The sequence below is a fragment of the Anas acuta genome, chromosome 3 (assembly GCF_963932015.1).
Source record: "Anas acuta chromosome 3, bAnaAcu1.1, whole genome shotgun sequence".
Classification (NCBI taxonomy): Eukaryota; Metazoa; Chordata; class Aves; order Anseriformes; family Anatidae; genus Anas; species Anas acuta.
Window position 1 is genome coordinate 20498792 of NC_088981.1, and position 23236 is coordinate 20522027.

Genomic DNA, 23236 nt, shown 5'->3' on the forward strand with positions numbered 1-23236 from the left:
ATTCATTTCCTTGAACTTCCTTATCTTCATTAAACTTAAGACTGTGAAGGGTAGGGATTGTTGTATCTTCTAGTTTGACCTCATGCTTGTCACAAGCCATTCGGTATCACCCAGATATATTGTATTGAGCCTAACGAATTATTAGGCTAAAGAACATTAATCACTGAAAGACCAATGGGTACAGACTACACGTGCACTTGTTTGAAAAAGAAGCTCTGGTAATCTATTGTCCATTGCTGCTTCAAGCGTGTTGTCACAGGATGCAGCCATCACATGCATGTGTTCAGAAGGCAAACAAATATGGTATTTCAGCCCTCCAAGGAATATCAGCTATGCTGTCCATGTCAAAAGCCCCTACAAAGACAGAGAAGACTAAGGAATGCCCTTCTGTTTCCAGCACATGAGTAACAACAGCATGCTGTAGAAGAAAGTGAAATCACAAGTGTCTTTGCCAATCTATTTGATATGAACTTTGCTCTTCCAAACACATATCTATATTTATTAATGACATATCTGACTTTTGTAACATACAAAGAACAACATAGTCATAAGGAGCATATAAGAAGAAGTAAATCACTAAGTGTAGAAGATGATTTTCTCTGCCATCGTGTACAGTGCTCCTGCTCACAGTCCTCTTTCCAAAGATGAATGTCCTCTTTCCAAAGATGGATGGATTTAGGAGCACAATTTCAATACAGTCATTTGCGAGTGTTCTGAATTACCCTCACATTTAGCTGCTTTTAATCACCAGCTGGAAAGGCCTGCCTCCACTGAGTGACTCTTGCTGTACTACAAGGCTTCTAAATTAGATGTTCATAGTTAGGTGGTATGAATTCTTCCCCATATGGATTTTGAATTGGTCAGATAAATTGCTTAAAAGAGTTCCTAAAATCATCTATCTTGTAAATCACATTCTTACAGCTATTCCATAAATCTTTTTTTTAATAATATAAAGTTTTTCCAACAACAATGTACGTGTATAAATATTAGGTCAGAAGTGTGTATGTGTGCATATATACACATCTGTATGTGTGAAGTATGTTTGCTGTGACCTTCTGTTTTGAGTATCATAGAATTATAGCATCACAGAATGGTTTGGGTTGGAAGGGGCCTTAAAGATCATCTAATTCCAACCTCCCTGCCATGGGCAGGGACACCTCCTCGTATACCAGGCTGCTCAAAGCCCTATCCAACTTGGATATGGGTAATGCAGGATATTATATCCTGTGTCCAAGTATGGATAATACAGTATACATTATTTTTAATAATAGGAAATAATGTATTTACAGTTGCATTTTAATGTTTCAAAACTATCTCTTTTTAATATATTTCATTTTAGACATCTGAACAAAATGGTGATTTGTATACAGAAGCGGTGGAGAGGCTATCAAAGCAGAAGATACTTCCGAAAAATAGTGAAGGTATAAAACTAGTTTTAAAATCTTGTTTACATATTTATAGAATAAGTATGAAGTAATTCATTCATTTGCTTTGAAATTAAAAAACTGAAACTTTGATCCTTGATATACACAAACATGTACTTAACTGTTATTATCGTGAAAAGTGCCATTAATTTCAGTAAACCCACTCATGGTGGTCAAGTTAAGTTAGTGCTGAAGCATTGGCAGCTCTGGAGTATTCGCTCCCAAACCAGCAATAAGATCTGCTTATGCAGAAGCCTGCCTGCATGATGCTAATTGCAGGATTGGAGCTTTTCAAGATTTTTTTTTTCCCACTAGTAGAACTTTTAATTCTGAAAATAAAATAAGCCCATGACTGTACATACTGCTGTTCTATGTTTTAGTGGTTTAAATTTCTTACTTAATGAACCTTGAAGTATTTGAGGTTTGCCTTAAGGCACACAGCAGATCACAGTCAATCTAATTCCCTTGACAGAGTTGAAGATAGCAAAAGTATATGATAGCATACTAGCTAAAAGCTTTGTTAACAGGTTTAGGAGATTAAGAAAGAGCTAATTTGTCTTTAACATAAACCAATCAAGTTCTTAACATGTAGTTAGCTTCACTAATTTATCAATTTATGTTAATATTTTACAATATTTTTTACCTGATAGTCATTTATTCGTGATGAATTTTGTTAAACAGCTGTTCTTAGTCAAAACAGACAGGTCAAGCAAAAGGAAAAAACCTGAGCCATAATGGGCTAAAGTCCATACCTCCTATGTTTTTGAGCCTAAGAACTTGTATGCCTGAAAGCTTATCTATTACCACCACCCCCCTACCCCAGTCTATCAGTAACCTAATTCAAAGTTTTAGCTCTTCCAGTTTACCTGGTTTAATTATGAATCATCCTTCCAAGCTGTGGTTTTCAGTCCATCTTCTAAAATGCTCTTATTTTTGAATACAAGTTAGATAGCTGAATAGTTGGATTAGATAGGTTTGTTTGTTTGCATGTTGTTGTTTTAAAAGACTGTTTTAAAAGACTGTTTTAAAACAACAACAACAACAACAACAAATAGGGGGGACTTAACTGAATATTGCCTCTGAGTTTAGGGAAGTTTAGTTTAATCTAGAAAACCTTCTTTAGAAAAAGAGAGACATGATAATGTTAAAATTTGTTAATGAAAATAAAGCATCCGTGCAGCCATGTTGAAATGCTAATTTCATTATTAATAATAATCATTTTCCTATTTTAAACAAAAAGATGTCACTTCAGAGACTTATTTTTATGTAATAAGATTGTAAAAACAGTCATGCCTAGATAAGATACAAAACGAATACATCACTACCATGCCTACTGTCCATTGCAGAGTTCTGAGTGAGACTGTAAGTGAGATGGCAAGCTAATTCTTCCCAGAGGGCCAACCTGTGGTATCACCATGAAAGGCAGTAGGCACAAACTGGAAAAAATAAAATTCCACTTAAAAATAAGGCTTGATTAACTGTGAGGGTGGTCTAATACTGGAATGAATTGTCCAGAGAGTGAAAGCCATGTCTATGGAGTCTCTGTCTTTGGAAATACTCAAAGCCCAACTGAACAAAGACCTGCACAATTTACTCTAATCGACTCTGCTTTGAGCAAGGGTTTGGAACTTCAAAGGTCACCCACAGAAATCCCACCTCTCAATGTATCTATGATATGGAAGGTGTTTTTTGTCTTGTCTTTATTATTTCTTTATTCTTTTGTAGTCTTTTCTTAAATCTGCCCATTACATTTGAAGACAGTCTTTCCAATTAACAAATAACATTAACATAATAACCCAGCCAAGGTAACTAGCATCATGAAAACTCCTTAGCTTTCCATTCTTAAAATATATTTCTGAAAAGAAAAAGAAGAAAGACTTTATGTAATAAAGCCTGGTATTTGTGCTGTTATTTAAATAGACATTACTGACAAGCCCTTGACAACTCTGAAATTTTGTGGAATAACATATAACAAAATATTGGGTAAACCCACTTAAAACACATTCTAAATCCTACCACAAATCCATCCAGATTCTGGATACTGGCACTTATCTAGTATTAGCCAGAGCTTTAAACAGAATCTGTCAGCAAGCTTATGAACTGTACAATCAACATAGAAAAACATATTTTCCATCAAAATCTTCATTTTGTGCTTGTTGTCTCTTTAGAGAGGACTAAGTAGCATAGCCTGATTGGAAGCCAACCTGAAAGCCATACAAGTAGCAGATAAAAAGGCATCTTTTTGTCCCTTTTGACTACTGTACTCGATATTGTATGTTCTCAGATTGGATTTAGATACGAAGTTCAAGTTCATTCCCTATATTCATCCCTATCTTTATGCACTCAATGACTGGGTGAATTTTAATTTTTTAATAAACTGGGTGAATTTTGGAAAATTTTAAAATGAAACAAAAATCTTCTCAGCAGACTAATGGAACTTTTAAGTTAAAAGATCCATTAATATGTGTTGAACTCTTGCTAATAACACTTGTAATGACTCCTGATGATGAAATGCAGTAATACACTTGACATGACAGATTTTTTTTTCATATTTTCTTTTTGTTAAATAGAAAACTATTTGGTCACTTTAAATTTTTCTCATGATAATAACTGGATTGGTATCTGCTGCCAGCAAACAAGGCAAAGCATATGCACAAAATACCCATGATTACTTGATAATAAATCATTTTAATGATTATATTCAAAATTGTGAAATGTGAGTGGTACTGATGCGGAAAATAACAAAGGCTGAGGCTCATCAGATTGGCTGTCCATATGTGCATCACTACTAGTATTTAATTTGTAACTCCTCTAGTGCCGCTTCTGTTGATTTTTAAAATATATTAAGTCAAGAAATCCCACTATTTATAGTGCTTATATGACCAGAGTTACATGCCTTTCTGTATTCTAATTATAAATGCTTTGGTAAAAAAGTTCGATTCCTAATATTGATACCGAACTAAAATTAAAGACCGAGTCCCTACAGGTTTTTTAATCCTTTAGTTACATTGGTAGTACTGGGTTCTGAAAGTCTTGTAATATCTGCAGGAAAGGATGAATTTTAAAACCAGGCAAACACCAGAACATGAATCAAACTGTATGTCAGTGTTCCTTGTTTTAATGCTTCTCAAAGACAAGAAATCACCTGCTAAGGCAAATAGAATTCTAACATTTCATTGGTATATGAAGTTGGTATTCATGATGGGCATATTTTCAGCTCACTTTGGAGGGACATGCATTTATAAAAAGTGAGTTTTTTATGGTGCATAGTTTGAAATCATCTTAAATAGTTTAGCTTCAACTCAGTAACCAATTTTAAATTCCCAGTTCAATAGAAATTAGGCAAATGCATATTTGCTCTATAAAAAAAAAAAAGTGCCTGTTGACTTAGACCACATATTCATTCCTTCTTTAAATCTACTTTCAATCAAATTTCTATTTCTCCTATGAAATGTTACCTTGTATTATCTGTTTAAATACAAAGAAAACACTAATCACGATCAGGACACATTTGTAAGTTTTTGTAAGTTATCCCCAAATGTGTTTCTAAATAGTAAGAAAATGATAAAGTAGATTAAGTTCCCAGCAGTTTATACACAAAAGATTCAAATATATTCTGGAATCATAGCCATTAAAGTAAACTAGTGGGGAGACATATATAAACATCAGAGACAGATACAAGCACTACATAGTTTGGAAGTGGTGGTGGTGAGTGTGGATGGGATGGTGAGCTAATTCTTCCCAGAGATTCAGCCTGCCTTGGAACTTGGCACCCAGTGAAATGACGACAGGCAATGGGCACAAATTGAAATCCAATAAATTCCACTTAAACATGAGAAAAGTGGACATGAGACATATCTTCTGGACAATAGGGACCCAGTTTAGAAAATATTTTTTTGTTTACTAGGGAAGCTCATAAATGCAGACTTGAATTAAGCATTAAATTATGCCTATGCTTTTGTGAACAGGAATGAACACATTGTCCATCACTTGTGGTAGCAGAGTTTAGGGCATGATAATCAAGATTAGAAAACAGAGGGCAAATCCATTTGCGAACAAACCTAGACGGCAACACAGACTTTGGCTGTGTCCGAGGGTAAAGTTGTAAGACAAAGTGGTAAGAGCTATTCTCCATTTGACTGAACTGTGATTTAGAGCAGTGTTGAATAAAAGCAGGAATGTATAATTCCCATTCTGTTATGTGTGACCTTGTTAAGTAGTGGTAGCATAAGGCCCAGATTTGTCACACCTAAATGGGGTATGTGAGTTAGGAGCCTAGTTGCCATTGACTATCTCTGTAAATAGCATAGCGAGATGCATTTGCAGAGCTCTTCAGTATTTCACCAAGTTCTGTGGAAAAGTGATCTCCCTGTTTCAGTAATGATGACATGAAGAACATAATGACAATAGTCCTCCCAGTTAGGGTCTTCAGTGAATTAGGGTGAATTCAGATCAAAGTGGTCACGGCCTTCAAATATGAGAAGAATAAACAAAAAAGCGTGAAATTGTTTAATTTAATCACTGATGGGCAGAAATACAGCGATCATTTTAAAGCTTAGAAATCTCCATTAAAAATGTAATGGATCTGTTTGGTGGTGCTGAAACTCTTGCATTCTCTTCCAAAGAAAGAAAGGATGAGCTTCAAAGCAAAATTACATCAATTTAATTGAACTGTTTAAGCACATACCTAGACCTGGAAACCATTATTTCATTCAAATATCTACAGTTAGCATCACTTAGAAAACATTTAAGCTGAGAAAAGTGAAGATAGAGTCCACTATTTATTCTAATTCATACCTTTGGTACTGAGATTTTCTCTTACATATGTATGTATGTATATATATATGGGTATATATAAAGTGCACTTGTGTATGTGTGTATATATATATATATAAGTAAAACTTTTTTTTTCTTTTTTTTTTTAATTTAGCAGTCCTGCATTTTTCTTTCAAATAGTGAATATCTTTTCTCCTGTATCTGTTATTAGTAGATTGGTACAATATTAAAGTGAGCATTTAAAATGTACCTTAATTAAACTGCAGGAATTATGCCTTGCTTAATGTAATGAAGAAAGAGAATTTAAAATGAAGTAGCATCATTGTGTTCATTTGTAAATAACATATTGCAGCCAACTGTTTCTTAATTGCCCAGACTGTTGATAAATAATCCAGTCCTGCTGCTCTCCACAGACAATTTGCTTTGGATCAGACTAGGCAATTCAAATAACACTAATTACAGTGAAACCCTTTTATAGTGAATTCCTGTTTGCCATGGGGGAGAAAATCACTATATCAGGGGAAAGCACTTTTGCCTTTGATTTGTGTCTAAAACATGAGAAACACATAAAAGCTGCATGTTGTTCTAAATAAAGGACATACTCTTGCATTCAAAGTACTTATATTTTACTTTTTATGATACAATTGTGAATTATGTTCATTTTGCATTTGTAATTAGAGGGCGGAACAGATGTGAAAGCTTAGTTTAAAGTGATGTATCCATTAAAATAACCTATGCTGCCAAGTGATTGCTTAGTATAATAGGGGATTCGTTCACTATGAGAGGAATTCTACTTTATTGGAAAGAAACCAGGACTTCAGAAAATGTTTTCTATATCAGGGGATTCACTATAACATGGTATCATTGTATTTATGATTTTATGATGTTGAAATGAATATTAAATGAAACAAAATTCCCAAGGATTACTCAGGAGGCAGCTAAGTACATAACATTTAGTACAGATGGTTGGAAGGCACAATTTTGCTCCATCACTGCATCCGTATCCTTGAATGATTTCGACTGAAGACAGCATTTCTTTGAATTTTTCATTAAACCAGACGTCTTGAAATATGAATTCCTTTTATGTTTCTGTGAGTTTTGGCTAAAAGAACCCCAGTGAATAAATCATACAATACTATGTGTCACCAGCACTTGTGAATATTTCTGCTTTGTTATTCTACTCTCAGTAGAGCACCATTGATTATCAAACTCAGCGGAGAGCATTTTATGATCATATATCTCCATTAGCTCCTAGTTTGACTACCATAGATTTTTCTGGTTAAGCCTGCATTATGTATTAGGAAGCCTATCTCTTCAATACAAAGTTTGATTTTATTCTCTCTAAGCCTAGAACTCTTATTATGTATTATGTATAAAGATTCTTATCTTTTATATGTAAAAATAGGAGCACTGTCTTTGTGTAACTGAAATATATGCCATCTTTTTTTTTTTTTTTTTCCTTGATTCACAGACAGCATATTTTATTATGAAGATGAATTTCTACAATGAAATGGCTGTCAGGGTAAATATTTCTTCACTTGTTAAACAAATGAAAAGTCAATTGCGCTCCGAATTTGCTTTTAATAAAATGAGCAAACCAGAATAATATACACTTGATTGATATGCTGATGGCAACAGCGGGAAATAGTACATAGTTAAAAATTAAAGTTACACTCAGTAGTCTGGGATGTATTTGAAAACTGTAGCTGAATTTAAGGCATTTGTGTGTGGCTTGCCCCATTTAAATGTTCATTGTACCTTACCATATACTATAATGATAAAACAAATATTCTATCTGGGAGTATTCATACAAATATAGACATATATTTAATATTCTGACAAACTATAGGACTTCAGTGTTCACTAGTAGTGGTACATATCTTTTTGTTAGTACATTAAAAATGAAGTATTGAATCTCAAAAGAGTTACACCACACAGGACAAGTTCATTGCTTAAATATAGATTTGGAACTGCAGTGATCTCATTGATGATATTACAAGTGATTTTTGCTAGATGAAGAAGACTGGAAGCAGTTCTGGAACTTTAATAAATATACAGCAAATTAAGTTTGTTGTGGAGAAAACTGCAAAATATCTTAAACTAAAATTAACATATTTATTTTTTTCCTGAACTTTGGTACTGTACTTAAGCAAATAAAGAAAACAAACAAGGTAAGGACATTAGATAATCCTTGAGATAAAATCTTTTTGCCTTCCTTAATTCTTTTGTTTTGTGAAAAAGAACTGCTTTACTTTAGTGGCTTGTATTTCTTTAGGTAAGGCATCTTACATTTTGAATTGTACCAAATGTAGAGATGTGGTGAGGATGGAGAGTAAGCCAGGGAGATTCCTGTGAAGTAGGAAGATGCCGAGAATGAAATTTAATTTTGTGGTCTCTCTGTCTCCCAGATAACTCAGAGTCAAGAGATGTGTCATTAGGTTCCCATCAGGTTTATGACTTGTTTCTGTTTTTTTCAAAGACACAAAAGAGAATCTTACATTTAGAGTATGTTAGAAATCTGAAGGTGTTTTACAGTGATCACATTGCTCAGAAATGCACAATTGTTTTAGTTTATTACTTTGTTAGCTGGTTTGGAAGTATTCCACAGGGGATAAATATTGTATACTCATACAGCTGAAATCAGTGGGAAAACACAAGATGCAAGCCATCTCTCAAAAGTTGGCTGTGTACTTTTAGAAGGCACTTGAAGACCAAATTTCAAAGGTAATTATGTATTCTAGTCAAATGGAGTTTTGCATTTGGTCTTTCATTTTTGAAAGAAATTGAATGTGTTCCCATTCATTTGTAATGGAAATGTAATGTTGAATCATTAGGTGATATAAATCTTCAAAGTACCATTTTTTCAGTCGTCCTTTTCTTTAATGGAAATTTAAATCAGTAGAAAACAAGAGAACAGACCTTTATTTAGTTGCAAATGTCAGAATCCAATTCTCCTCTATCTAAATCTTATGCAGCCATATCTGCAGAACAGATTTTAAATGCTACCATTCTGAAACACTGAATTGTTTTTTTGTCATTATCTGGTTACTGAAGAACTAACCAAGGTGCAGGACAGTAGTGATTGAGGCCCATTGGCTTTGTGCATGGAAGATGTATGGCCCGAATTTACATTTCCTAAGCCAACAGTGCTTTTCATTCACACATTGTGAACTTGATTCACTTCACTATTCTGAAAATAGAAAAATAACAGCGTTTTTTTTTTTTTATTTGACCACTTAGTTTTGCCTTATTATTGAACTGTTTATTCCAGTTGCTAGTCACTGATTAGATAGGCACTTTTGATTTTGATATTAGAAATATTATTGAGGGTGTGCACATGCTCATAGTTTTGCAGTCAGTTTACAACTCTGTCTCCCTGTATTGCATTTAGTTGTAACCATAACTATCAATTTCACCTTTGTAAATTAAAAGAGAGAACTTGTTTTGATCAATTTTACTTTTGAGTACTAGTTTGCAAAATTATTCTCTCTCCTAAAAGATTTAAGGTACTATAAATTTTCAGCTGCAAAAGTAATCCCAGGGAAAAAAATATTTCCACGAGCAGATGGCTTTTGATATATCAAGGTTTTGCCATTTGTTTTAGTGCTTAAAATAAACATTATTTATAAGACCACTTACATTTTGATGTTACTTAATGAGGAATATGCATCATTGATTTGACTAGCTTAAGAGGTCATTTAGAACTTGCCCGTTAACAAGCTGTAATCTGCTGAGCACACAATGACTTTGTTTAAAATTATCTGTTCAGTGCTGATCAATGACAATAATTGTTTTGTACCAATCACTGTTGAAACTTGCTAATTACTTTGAAGGGCATACACATTGTCTCTTCTTTTCCTAAGAATTTTTAAAACATTCACCTTGGAATTAAAAAGAAATATTGTAATAACACATTATACTTCATTATAAAAGCAAACATTTAGAACTTTCACATTGCAAATAAGAACATCATCAGGATCTTTGTGTAAAATGCTCTTTTCCAAAGAGATTAGTCTTCAGTCTTCTAATCTCTGACACAAGTAATTAGTGAAGCAGAAATCTAGCATAAAATAATTTGAGACATAATGCAGTTTTTCTTACTTATGTTTCATTCAGTTGAAGTCAGTGAGGTCATTCTGGACAGAAAGTGGTGTAAATAAAGGTAGAATGTGGCATTTAATTGGTACACTGAGCCCATTGGAGGTAATTATAGCTTTATACAATTTTACCCTTTGTCTTTCAGTTTGAGTTTTGATCCTTTAACCCACAAATATCTAGTTCTATACTTATATCTGTAAGGTGAAGACTGTCAGAAAGAGTTTCAAAGGGACCATAATCCTGCATTAATGAGCACACAGCTATATAGGAGCCAAGTTGCTCTTGTTGAGAAATATTGAAGCCAAACAGAGAAACAAAGCTAAGATCCTTATTCACATGCAAAGGATTTTGCTTAATCCCAGATCTCTGAAGGCATACTCATTCTTTCCTCTTTCTATATCCCTTTTTAACCTGATGCACTTGTGTATGAGAAAGGGAGTTGCAAACACTGAAATTTACTACCACCTTGTGAAAAGGAGCATGTCTAGCATTAACCTTTCTTTCTCCCATGTTCAACTGCTCACATAATTATTATTTATTCATATTGCAACAATGTCCAGAGTACAAACCTTTTTCATTAAAAGCAAATAAGTGACACATAGGTAAAAGGAAATAGCAACTTTTTGTGTTAGTTTTGAGTCTTGTTTGAGAAGATGAGAAATAAATTGTGATGCAAAAAAGGGAAATAGGTGTGCTAACACTAAAAGTAAATATCCTATTATTCCTCATAGCTTTAGTTGATCATTTTACTTTCTTGGCAACATATCACTCAAAGACTTACTGAAAGCTTTTCTGTGATGCTTATTAAATCTTAGATAAAGAGATAATCACAGTTGTACCACCAGGTATCATCAGTTTAGATTAAGTGCCAGTTTTTACTTTAAACAATAGTTTTGGCTTCTGTGATTGAAAAATGGTACCAGAGAATACCAGAGTTTAAAAGAATGCAACCCTTAGTTAGACTTCATATAGGCAGCTCCACTATGTTACTGTTTTCAGCTCAGGAAATTGCAGCAGTTGCAAAATTGATACAACTTTTGTCAGTTATCATAGTTACTGGTACAGAATTGGACTGCAATGGAACTGGAAGGAAATTTTGCCTGTTACTTAAGAGCACTCCCAGGACTCGAAGATACAGGCTATGCAGTTGCTGAGTGCAAAGGCTGATTAGAAGTTTGGGCAAGGGGCAGCTTTTTTTCCTTGCCTTCTTCCCAATTCAAACACAATATGATGCTCTTCAAACATATACATTGTGCTCTTTCTGCCTCTTTTACACCATGCTTCTTTGGAATAAGAGAGAAGGAAAGATAAAGCATTTTATAATGCATCAGACTGAATCCTTTTTTGTGGAGGACACTATATAGTTTCTGTTCTTACTATAATCTCTGGACTCGCTACAGGTAAAAAGGTTTCCTTTTCCACTTCCTCCCGTTTGGCAGGAGGAATAGTATTGTGTATAGAAGATTATAACTAATGTGTAACAAAGAGACACACATCATCTTACATGTGAGATGAAACAATTGCAATTCGTAAATGATGTTTTCAGAAAGCCTTATTCACTGAGTTACTGGGAGGCTTCCATTCAGTTTAGATCGTATCCAGAGCACATAGCAGAGAGTGTAACAGAAGATATTATTGAAGTGGATGATTGAATAAGGAATGTATTCTGTACCTTAGAAAATAGGTACCACTTCTTTATTTTTTTATTTTTATTTTTTACCATTCTGGCAGCAGCAGACACTTCTTTTCATTGCTATACTCAAGCAAAAACTGTGGTTTAAAATTTGATATTATTTTTTAATGTTGACATTTAATATTAAATTCATAATGCCATTTAGCTACAATATGTTACATCCCACCCACATTTTCTTCACTGAAATGTAGTGGTGCATCTACTTGATATCACTTTTAAGGACATGCTATTCTTTGGGAAATACTACAGACATTCAATATGTATGGAAACTTTCTATTTGAAATATACTAAACAAGTTTTTATTTCCTGTAGATTCAGAAAAGATGGCGTGGATATTATGTCCGAAAATATATCCATAATTATTATGCACTGAAGAAATACCTGGAAGCCGTTTCTGTGAATAATGAGATTGTCAGGTAAAGATAAAAACTGTATGTGGTAAAACATTAATTTCCTTTTCTTTTATTTGTAAGAAGTTTATGGCAGTAATTGAATTATTTATTTGACTGTAGGATCCCTTCCATTGTCAAAAATATGCATATATTTCAGTCATTATTCTCTTTAATTCTTGGCCAGTGTATGTTGTGCCAAAATCTGTTCTCATTTACACAGTTATGAATTCTAACTTCTTTGAATGAACCAGAAGTACTTTGGTTTTATAACAGTTTAATTTATCTCTTCACCTATATTCAAAATTCATTGATCGTTGTGTTTTAAATATGGTTTGTTGAACTGCTTTTTTTCCTCCGGTATACTGGAACTAAAGATATTTTTTTGCCTTTTTTTTTTTTTTTTTTTTAAATTTGATTATTGCCAAATCATAAAAGTATAGATTTGAGCCATAGTATAAATATTAATTGATTTTAATTGTTATTTGCCTTTGCTCAAATTCTCACAATCACTTGGGAAAAAAATTTAAAAGCTGCTGTGCTGGGATCCCTGCTTCTCATGTTGTCTTGTTGGTGACTGTATATTGTAGAAGGTAGACTTGAGGCTATTTTAGAAAGCAAAGACGCTTGCTCTGTGGGGAGCATGCCTGTAAAGCAAAAGCTTAGATGAATCCTGTACACATTGGCCTAAGTGCTGGAACAGTCACAGCACACCAGAACCTCTTCAGGCCTAAAGACTCTCTGTGGAGAGTGTGTGGGCAGACCTCAGGCCTTGTGAAAGACCTTGTGTGGACACGGTTAAGGAGAATTGTCTTATGGTTATAGTACAGCTTCCCCTGTTAGAATTCTAGCTAAAACTGTTATTACTGTATGCTCCTGCTGCTACTCTATTTCTCCTATCCTCTGTCTTTCCCAGTACTTAAGTTGAAAGCTTTCTAAAATAGAGTCTAATAAAATCCCTCTAGCTCACTTGGTGTCCTGGTACGTAACTATTTATTCAGGTAACAGAGGAAACAAACAAAATACTCACTAGACGAACTTAAGTATTACTTTCTCAGTGTAAGTGAAAGAGTGTTGCACAAAATCTGTGCAGCTTTTGCTGTACAGAAACCTAGGTCAAATCTTTGCTTTTTGAAATGGAGAAATATGAGGAAGTCATATTTCTGGAAGTTTCATCTAGATCGCATGGCAGGGGCAGTTCAGCTAGAAGTCTGTTATAGAAAATAGCATATGCAAGTTTAATTGTAAAACACAAATTAACCACCTTTTTTTGAACACTAATTATTAATTTCTATTATTTTCCACTATTATTGTTGCTGCTGCATCCTCTTGTCATAATGTCATAACTCCTGCATCACATTGAAACATGTTGATAACTGTCTACACATAATCTCTGATTACTGTTCATTTAAATGTATTTTTATGTAGAATGTTAGATCACAACTCGGCAAAGCCAAACTTAAAATATCTGTCATCTCTTCAACAGTACCTTCAAAGAAATCTGTCATATCTTCTTGTTTAGAATTCCTTGGATTTTATTTTTTTTTTCATCTTGAAAAGATAAAATCCGAGGAAAACTAGTTTAAATCAGGGAAAGTAAATGAAGCCATAACTTTTCTGGTTTAAAACGAAGATTAATGTATGAACGGCAGAGACACAAACTGCTTCTGTGCTCATAATAGTTCTCATTTTGCCTAAGCCTGAAACAAAGCTCACAAGTCATCAGTTAGATTGATCTTTGATGTGTGCAAACAGAACAAGATAGCAAGTAGTATTCTTGCTGTACTGAATACATTGATGGGAGCTTTGTATTTTATTTCTCTACACCCACAATAGATCTCTGTTGGGTACACGTGATTTTGGAGGACTATAAAAATATTTTTGTGTTTCAGTACTTTCACGTGTTCATCAAATTCCATAGTATTTATTTCAGTTCATTAAAAAACATAAGGCATATGTATTGGGTAGGTACTTTAGTCAATAAATACTTTTGTGCAGTTTTTCTTTAACAGATAAGGTGAACAGTATAATTTTAAGTACATGAAAATGTGTCAAAGTTGCTCTGAGCACTTGGCTACAGGTATATTGATATTCTGCAAGTCTGACTTCTGTATTCTGGAGTTCACAGGAATATTTTTCTTTCAGAAAAAAAAAAATCTTTCAGATTAAAAAAATGAAAATAAAAATGAATTGTATGGGGAATTTGATCAAACGGAGAATAAATGTCAGTTCACTTTTAAAAATGTGTCTTTTCTCAAGTCCAATCAAGTATTCCTGCAGTAATTCTTTGCTGGAGTATATTTGAAAACTAATATGTAAATTATCTTCAACATTCTTTTGATTAAATCTAACAGATGCTTAGTGAAGATCAGGTGTAGGCCCTCAGCCAAACAGATTTTTCCTGTCATTGGGCTAAGTTGCTGCCAACTGCTTTGGCCCCAAGGTGGCCCAGAGTAGGAAACACCTACTAGGAATACTGAAGGTGGAGGAGGGGTTCTCTGCATGTTTCCATCCCCATTCACATTAAGTAGAAGAGTATAACTTCATTGTTAATAACCATTTATGTGTATATAAAATTATTGTAACAGTTCATTGTAAAAAACAGTAGGAATTGTCTGAAACTGAAGGACTGTGTTTATGAACTGGCTGTGTTTTATGCCATCTTCAGCATTATGGAAATTTACGTGTTGGCAGACAGAGCCATTAATACACTTGTGCACTTAGATTAAGCAGCTTTTGAGTGTTTCACACCTCTAGAACACCACAAAACAACAGAAGCATGATATGCAAAGCAATGCAATTGCTTTCTCATTTGTCTTACAGTTTCATTCATCAGAAAATATGCTTTAGTTCTGTGCCAGTACCAGTATAGAACCTAGTTTCTCCACAAATAGTACTAGAACCACAGTAAAACGGAAACTGATTTTAAAAACCTGGGTGCTATAAAAAGAAAGAAAGAAACAAATAAAAAATACACATTAAAAATTTATCACTCAAAGTTTGTTTAAACTGTATTCTTTCTGAAATTATGATGCAGTCCTAATCTGTTTCTCAATCTTCTATAAAAATGATGATAGAATTTTTATTTATCAACAGCTACTTGAAATCACATTGCAGGTGCTCTCAAGGTACAGTTTTAACCTGTCTCCAGAACCAGGACTTGTGCTTATTTTTCTCCTTTTTCATTAAGGAGGAGGACATAAAATTACCAAACACTTGCTACTGTCTAGGAAAAACTTCACAAAAGTTACTGTGGAATTTTGGGTGTTCTGTTAGTTTAAAACCCAGTATGCTACATGAATTACTGAACCGAGTTTGTTGCCTTCTCTCTCCTCCTTCTACCTCCATTTTTTTTCAATGCAAGACACTTCTCTTACTAAGGGGTTTTCTCAACCAATAGCCACATCTTTACCATTCAGCTTTAATACAAGCCGTCCTTATTTAATAGCTGCCCTCATTTAGTAGCCAGACCTTTATCATTTGTCTTTACCGTGAAAACCCCAGGAGAAAGTAAACTTAATAGAAGCTGCCCCAGTTTAAAGCCATAGAGGGATGTAATTAAGTTTAACAGAAATTGATTTAACAGAAATTGACCTAAAATATAATTAAATAATAATAGTCATATTATGTGTGAGTTTGCACACCTTAACAGACTGTTTATCCTAACTTAAGGCGCTGTTTTCACATGAACTAAATATAGCTGTCTGTTTTAGCTCCCAGACTGGCTGAAGAATGGAGAGATCTTCCTCCAGCACTCCCATTACTTGCCACCTCTGCAGAACCAATAGGTTTGATGGCTGTGGGTGTCCCAAGTAGAGTCCCTAGTAGCTAAGTTAAGAAGAGATTTAAAGAGTCCCTTGACTAATGACAAAAGAATGAATTTGAACTCTAAACTCTGTCTACATAAGGATGTACTCTTTTTTTTTTTTTTTCTTGACTTTTGCACAGTTTAGCTTCAGTGTAACTTTGAAATGAGTTTCTTAGTCCTGAATTCTGATATTCCTGCAAGATTTCACAAAATCACAGAATGGTTAAAATTGGATGGGACCTATAGAGGTCATCTGATCCCAACTCCCTGCTGAAGTAGACACCTGGACTAGGTTGCCTAGGACCATGTCCAGGTAGCTTTTGAAGATCTCCATGAGAGAGACTCCAAAATCTCTCTGGGCAACCTGTGCCAGTGCTCTGTTCATCTGTACAGCACAGAAGTGCTTCCTGGTGTCCAGGCAGAACCTGTTGTGTTCCAGTTTGTGCCCATTGCCTCTTGTCCTGGCACTGGACACAACTGAAAATAGCATGAAATTAGGAACTTCCAAAACAATCAAGTAGGAAACGCAGTCTTAAATATTTTTTTTTCTCCCAAATTTTGCTGTTTAGATTTTAGTAATAATTCTACATCTATAGCACCCATTTGTACTCAGTAAAATACCAATGCATACCGTCTTCTTTCCAAATATGGATTAGTTGGATGGTTGTATACATAAATGCATACATTAAAATAAATTCCTTTACTTCTCACTGAAGTTAGTTTATCTCATTTTGAAGAGAAATACCTTGTTTTGAAACATTCTTAAAGCTACATCCAACATCTCTAAGACTTGGTAAAATAGTAAACAATGGGAAATATGCCAAAAGCAATTAGCATAGACTATGACTTCATATGATGCATTAGGATTTTGTTTTATGTGAAACAATTTCCAATCCGTGATAAGCAAATGGACATCACTTCACATAAATTAGCATGCTGGTGCCATTATATCAGAAGAATTTATGGATAATGTCAGTTGCCCAACAGTGTGATTAACTTACAGTTCTTTGACTAAGGTTATCTACACGGTGGCCTTTAAACTATAGTAAAGCAACTTTGCTATATGTCAGGTGTGCAAGTAGAGATAAGATTTTGGGATGTAGTGCTCCATTTGCTGATGAATGGCACCATTTAATTTTTTTCCTAGGTACAGAACTCAGTAAGATAGCACTATCAGAAAACTAACAAAGCAGTGGCAAGGTGCTGGTGTAGGGGGTGCTTGTGTAATCAAGGCAGGTAGTTCAGCTTTCTTTGCTATTGAATAAACACTGACTTAAAGGTAGCAAACTAGGACCTGAGTCTAGCTCTAACGAGCATTATAGTGTATTTAAACACTGTTATGATTATAAATCATGAATTTCACACACTTAGAGGATTAACACCAAATTTTTCTCTCCGCTGTTGTTAGCTTTAGTAGTGAAAAGACCTTGAGCGTGGCCCTCAATTGTGTGATTTTCATCCAAGTTTGACTAGCTGTTGTATTAGTGGGTTTAGCACCTCAGTCATTATAAAAGCTTCTTAGTCTTCTGGTATTGCCAGCAAAATAGAGAATGCAAAGTGATAAAAATCACTTCGTTGTCAATACATATATCCATGTCTTTTATGCAGTCTAGTTTTTTATAATATTGTGAAATATTATGTGAAATACAATACTGTTATGTGTTGCTGGTGATCTAATGCAATGTTTAGCTTTCCTGCAAATATATCTGATCTTGTAGAACTGAAAAAAGTAAGAGCATGGAGCTTATTCTTGATTACTGGAGCATTACTGAGGCCTATTTACTTTTAACATGACAAGCACTTTGCTTCTTAAAACTTTTGAGGTATTGCTGTTTTTCATAAAGAGGGCTTGAAATAAATCATGGGTTGTCATACTAATATGAGGAGAACTTGCTCAGCCTCCATCTGTCTGCTTCTTTCTGATAAAGATAAGTCCAGGTGCTGGCTATTTTCTCAAGTGTCAAAGTGTTTTGAAGAATGTATATATTGTCTTATAATTCAATTAAAATGTTCCTCCTCATTGACTGCAGAAGCAATTGATTCTGTAGTCTATTTTCAATTAGTGCCAAAGCCTTTCAGACAGCTCCTTGGAGTTCTTGCAACAATAAAAAGCTCATTTTTGTAATGTTGTCTTTCGCTTCATGTTTAATTAACTAATTTATCTTCAACACATCTTCTTTTGCTTGTCTTCAAAGATATCTAGAAGAAACACATTATGCTTTTCAACTTATCTACCTGTATTAGAATTTTCTGAATGTAAATGTATCCTGTTAGCTTTCTTTGGGAGATAGAGAAACAAAAACAAGTGCCAATTATGCTTTCTTTCATTTAAATATTATTTTTGAGTGGTAGTACACAGAACTTGAGCCATCTATGCCTTTTCCAGAGGACTTTAGGTGTAACTGCTAGATCTGGTAGGAAACTTGGAACTAAAATCCCAGATCACTGAAGATCCCAGAGTACTTCCATGGCTACAAACCTGATGTTGTTAGGATGTTAGGATATAAAAAATGAGTTATCAGAATCCTCTTTGTGATAACATATTTAGTTATATTATCTGCAGTCATGCAATTTGTGATTGTTGTTTCTTCTTAAATTTTGTTGTCCATAAATACAGCTTTCTTCACAGATTCAGAGCATAAAAAAACTGTGAGAAATCAACCCATTTTCATGTCTTCTGTTCACCTACCTTTGTAGATATTAACACATATCCACATATGCATATATGCTTTTAGACAACTTGTATGCTTTTATTCCTATAGGTTTTTAATAGTGCATTTTGCAAACCAAGACATATTAGATTAAGTTTTTGTCTTTTTAGTTTGGTCATGAAATTGAAATGAACTGGCTAAAGCTGTAGAGCAGGCAATACCTTGCTTTAACTCCATAGGAAAGCACTTTCTGATTGTACTGAGGTTACGGTAGGAGCCATTATAATTACAAAGTAAGCTAAATTCCCAGTGCAGATTCAGCTAGAAACACCTCAGTTGTACCTTATTCTATTTATGTCTGTCTTGAGCAAGTGATGAAGGCAGTCTTACCATATTTTTTAGCTAGTTCTGTGTAATATAGATCAAGTTTTTCAGATAAGCATAAATAGTATAAATAACATAAGTAATCAGTTAGACTGTGGTCTTTAAAAATATGAAGTTTTTTTTTTTTTTAATTTTATTTTTTTGTACAGCACTAAGCACCACATTTGGACTAGTAGCTTAAACATTAAGCTTTATTTCACCTGTATCAAAAGAAAAAAAATTAATCTGAGTCTGTAGAAAGACAATTTAGGTCCTGACATTAACTCATTAAACCATATTTATTTTGACATTGGTCTGTTAAAATTACTGATAGCTCATAAAACATTTTCTACAGACTGACTAACCTTAGCATTTTGTATTCTCCTACATACGCAGGCTTTACTCTCTTATGTTTTGTCTGAAGCAGGATCTTGCTGTAAAATAAGTAGAAAAGGGGAAGAGGTACAGTTTCATTAAGCTCTAACATATCATTGACTGTCAGGTAGGTCTTGTTATGCTGTCCATCCTCATTTAACTATCCCACAAGATCTCTTAATGAAGTTAAGCCCCAAGTTCACTCCAGTAATTCTGTGGCAAGAGTTTGTGCAATGTAACAATTCATCACTTGTCAGGAAGGCACTTTTAGTTTATACATTTAATAAGGGCATCCTCTAGCTTGGTTAATTAGAAGTGAACAGTTTGCATATTTACTAAATGCGGAGTGTCATTGCCACCACGGCCTATTGCCTACATGAATTATTTCTCTATCTGCAATAAACAGCTGGGTAATTATTACTGCCATAATCAGATAAATTCCCTCTGTAAGGCTTTTCTTACATGGCAATTCTTTGAACTCATCCAAAGCTGAACAAAATTTATGAACTCCAGCAGCTAGGACACTTTTTCATAGTGTAGTGTCCCTGTTCCTTATTTCAAGGACATGTAGAGTATCATAAATATTGTGTAAATTAGGAGGATAAATATGATTACCTAAAGATTACATATTAATAAACTTGATTTTCAAAATATAATTCTCAGGTTGTAACTGATTAAATTATAGCAGTTCTGGTTTTATCTAATTGTAGAGACATGACAGGCTATCTATATACAGGCTATATCAGGGAAGAGCTCTACCACCTGAAGACTAAAGACTTGTGAGAAAGTATATCAATATTTTTTTTCATGTGCATTTCGGAGAACTAGTCATTTCAGGTGTCTAGGTCATTAGAAATATGACAAATTTTATGTGCCATTTACTCAACTCATTTGAATAATTTCTTCTCTCATTATAAAGAGGTGATGGTGTACAGTTCAAAAACAAAGCATAACATTTTCAGTTCAAAAACAAAGCATAACATTTAAATGCATGAATTTGTTACATTAAAAAATAGATTTTTTTTGTTGTTGTTGTTTGCTAAAGCAATTTGTGTACAGAGTTAAGTAAAGAAGCTTGCTCTATGCTATTCAAATAGTCCAGGTCATATGTGAGGGTGTGCATCTACGGATACGTCAGTGACTACTTAGTTTTCACATACATCTTTTCCAGAACGTGTTGGATTTTAGCTTATTTTTGTGTTCTCCAAAGAAACAAAAGAAAATTGAGACACCTTTTTTTTTTTTTTTTTTTTTTTTAAAACACAGCAGTCCATTTAACACCACGTGTTTTTTTTTTTTTTTTTTTTTTTTTTTTTTTTTTTTATAATGATGTAAGATACTGTAACTGAGTGAAACTAAAAATTTACCATTAACCTGCTCACTTACTTCATAACTCATTATTAAATAAGGAGCATAGCTCAGAATTTTACAACATATGAGCATTTTGAGATGGCAGGTATATTAAGGACTACCAAACTAAATAAGGTGTTCTTTCAACTGCCTTAACCAGTGAGTGACTTCTGAGGTTAGACAGCATTTCTCATTTCACATTTACATGAGAGAAGTAGAAGCTACAATGGTGAATCCTTTGAAAAGAACCACACCACAGTTGTGTTTGTTCTTAGAAGTGTGGTATGTAACCATTTGTATTTTTGCAAATTCAGGACCTGATTTTTCACTGTGGATAGCTTATTGATATTTCTTGGATTTTTTTTTTTTTTTTTATGGTGGCAAGTCATCATCTTTCCTTTTGTGTTGGTAATATTCTATAAAGTCTCACAAAAACGTGTGAGATACAAAGCAGTATATAGCCTCTTATCATCACTTTGTTGTGTTTTCCTTTATTTTTTTTTTCTCTGAAGAAAGGCCTAAATGACAAAAATGGATAAAAAAAAAAAGAAGAAGAATGAATACTTTTGATTTATTACTTTTAGATTATCTAGATCAGCCACTTGTGCTATCTAAGAGTTCTCTTAATTCTGAGCTCACTCAGATAAGCAAAAGAAAAAAAATAATTTTCTTATATTTTTACAGTCTAGAACAGTAAAGAGGCATGACATATACATGGCTTTTTTTTTTTTTCTCCAGTGATGCTCATAGTAAATTAATATTCTGAATCAGATGGTCTAGTCTGACTTCAGATCTACCACTAATATCACATCCATCAGTTTATAACAATATTTTAAAAAGCACAATAAGGTTTGGCTAAAGAAGATCTAGTTTGATTTAATAACATCAAAAGATAGAAAATACCCTTTGTATTCTACTCCAGGAATTAATCACCTTTGCCATTCAAAGTATGTCCCAAATTTCTCCATTTAATTGCTTTCATTTCATCTTTGAACCGTAGCATCTTGTTATATCCTCCTCTACTAGTCTGAAAACACCTTTAGTATCCAGAATCCAGACATTAATATAGCAACCTTTTAGTTTTCTTTTTGATAAATAAATAAAAATAACATTTTTTTTTATTCTGATTTTTTTCTGTCAGTTTATGTATTGTTTTATACACCTTTTTATCATAGTCATAAAAAATTTTTCTTCAACTCTGTGAATTGCACTTTACAAGTCTTGCATGCAATTTGTTTGTTTGTTTGTTTTAAGCTGTGCAAAACATTTTCCTATTGTTATCCCCCTTTCAAATTCTTCAGACTCTTCACCTTGTAGGGATAATTACATGAACCCATTAAGCTGTTTATCCTTGACAGTGAAGCTAAATCCCAGTTCTTTTACCTTGAACTTCATGGTTCCTTCTGCCTTCAAACCAAAACAGCTTGACAGTGTTTAAAGCAAACTTTTTCAACTTTTTTTTTTCTCCAGGTGGTCTATTATTTTCTTGTCTGATTTACTAGCTGATTGAAACAAAAACAAAAACAAAAATAAACAAACAAAAAGAAATTTACAGCTTCATCTAGTAGACACATCTGATCTTTCAGGTGCATGGCACCAAAAATGATGCAGCACTTATTAGTGTACTTGTACTTGGTGGTGGGAGGCATCACCATCATATAGCTTTGCAATGTATTTTACTCAAGAAGTCAGATTAAAAATTATATGTTTAGACATAGACAATAGAATCTAAACATTAGAAGTACTCCTTAGCATGAATCCTTTAGGATAGCTCCTTTAGGATGCCTAAATCTTTTACTGAATGTACTTTGTCTTATAAAAAAAACCCAAATTTCAGAAAATAAACTGAGTGTCCTATTGCCTAAAAAATGCATATTTTTTGGCATGTTGATTACTTCAATGTTTTTAAGGCAACAAGAGATACGGTATTCTAGCATTTTTAAAAATTGGTATCTAGTTGATAGTTTCAGATCCCTCATTAGCCCCTGCTGTGAAACAAGTACACACACAAAAGTTGCACTACACACAAGTAGCACTGAAATACTTTAAAATGTCAGATCACTTCCAGAATGATTGCATTAGCTATGTTAAAAATCCAGTTCTTTGTGGTATCTTTCATAATTTTTTATGCTTCATAATGCTTTTGTGCTTTGTTATGCTTTCTATGCTTCAGCTCTGGGGCCCTCAGCACAAGAAGGAAATATTAGAATGAGTCCAGAGGAGGGCCATGAAGATGATCAGAGATATCACCTCCACTATGAAGAAAGGCTGGGAGAGCTGGGGTTGTTCAGCCTGGAGTAGAGAAGGCT

At 33.8% G+C, this 23236-nt stretch overlaps 1 protein-coding gene across 3 annotated transcripts in view; it reads left to right on the forward strand.

The window, feature by feature from the left end:
* Window positions 1-23236, forward strand: part of SPATA17 (spermatogenesis associated 17) — a 96581-nt gene that overhangs the window by 6220 nt on the left and 67125 nt on the right. For 2 of the 3 annotated variants that reach the window (XM_068676019.1, XM_068676020.1), the window contains exons 3-5: window positions 1340-1421; window positions 7672-7722; window positions 12304-12407. In XM_068676019.1, the coding sequence (XP_068532120.1) occupies window positions 1340-1421; window positions 7672-7722; window positions 12304-12407 (237 nt within the window). The remainder of the gene's footprint in view (window positions 1-1339; window positions 1422-7671; window positions 7723-12303; window positions 12408-23236) is intronic. The other variant, XM_068676017.1, reaches the window with a different exon arrangement.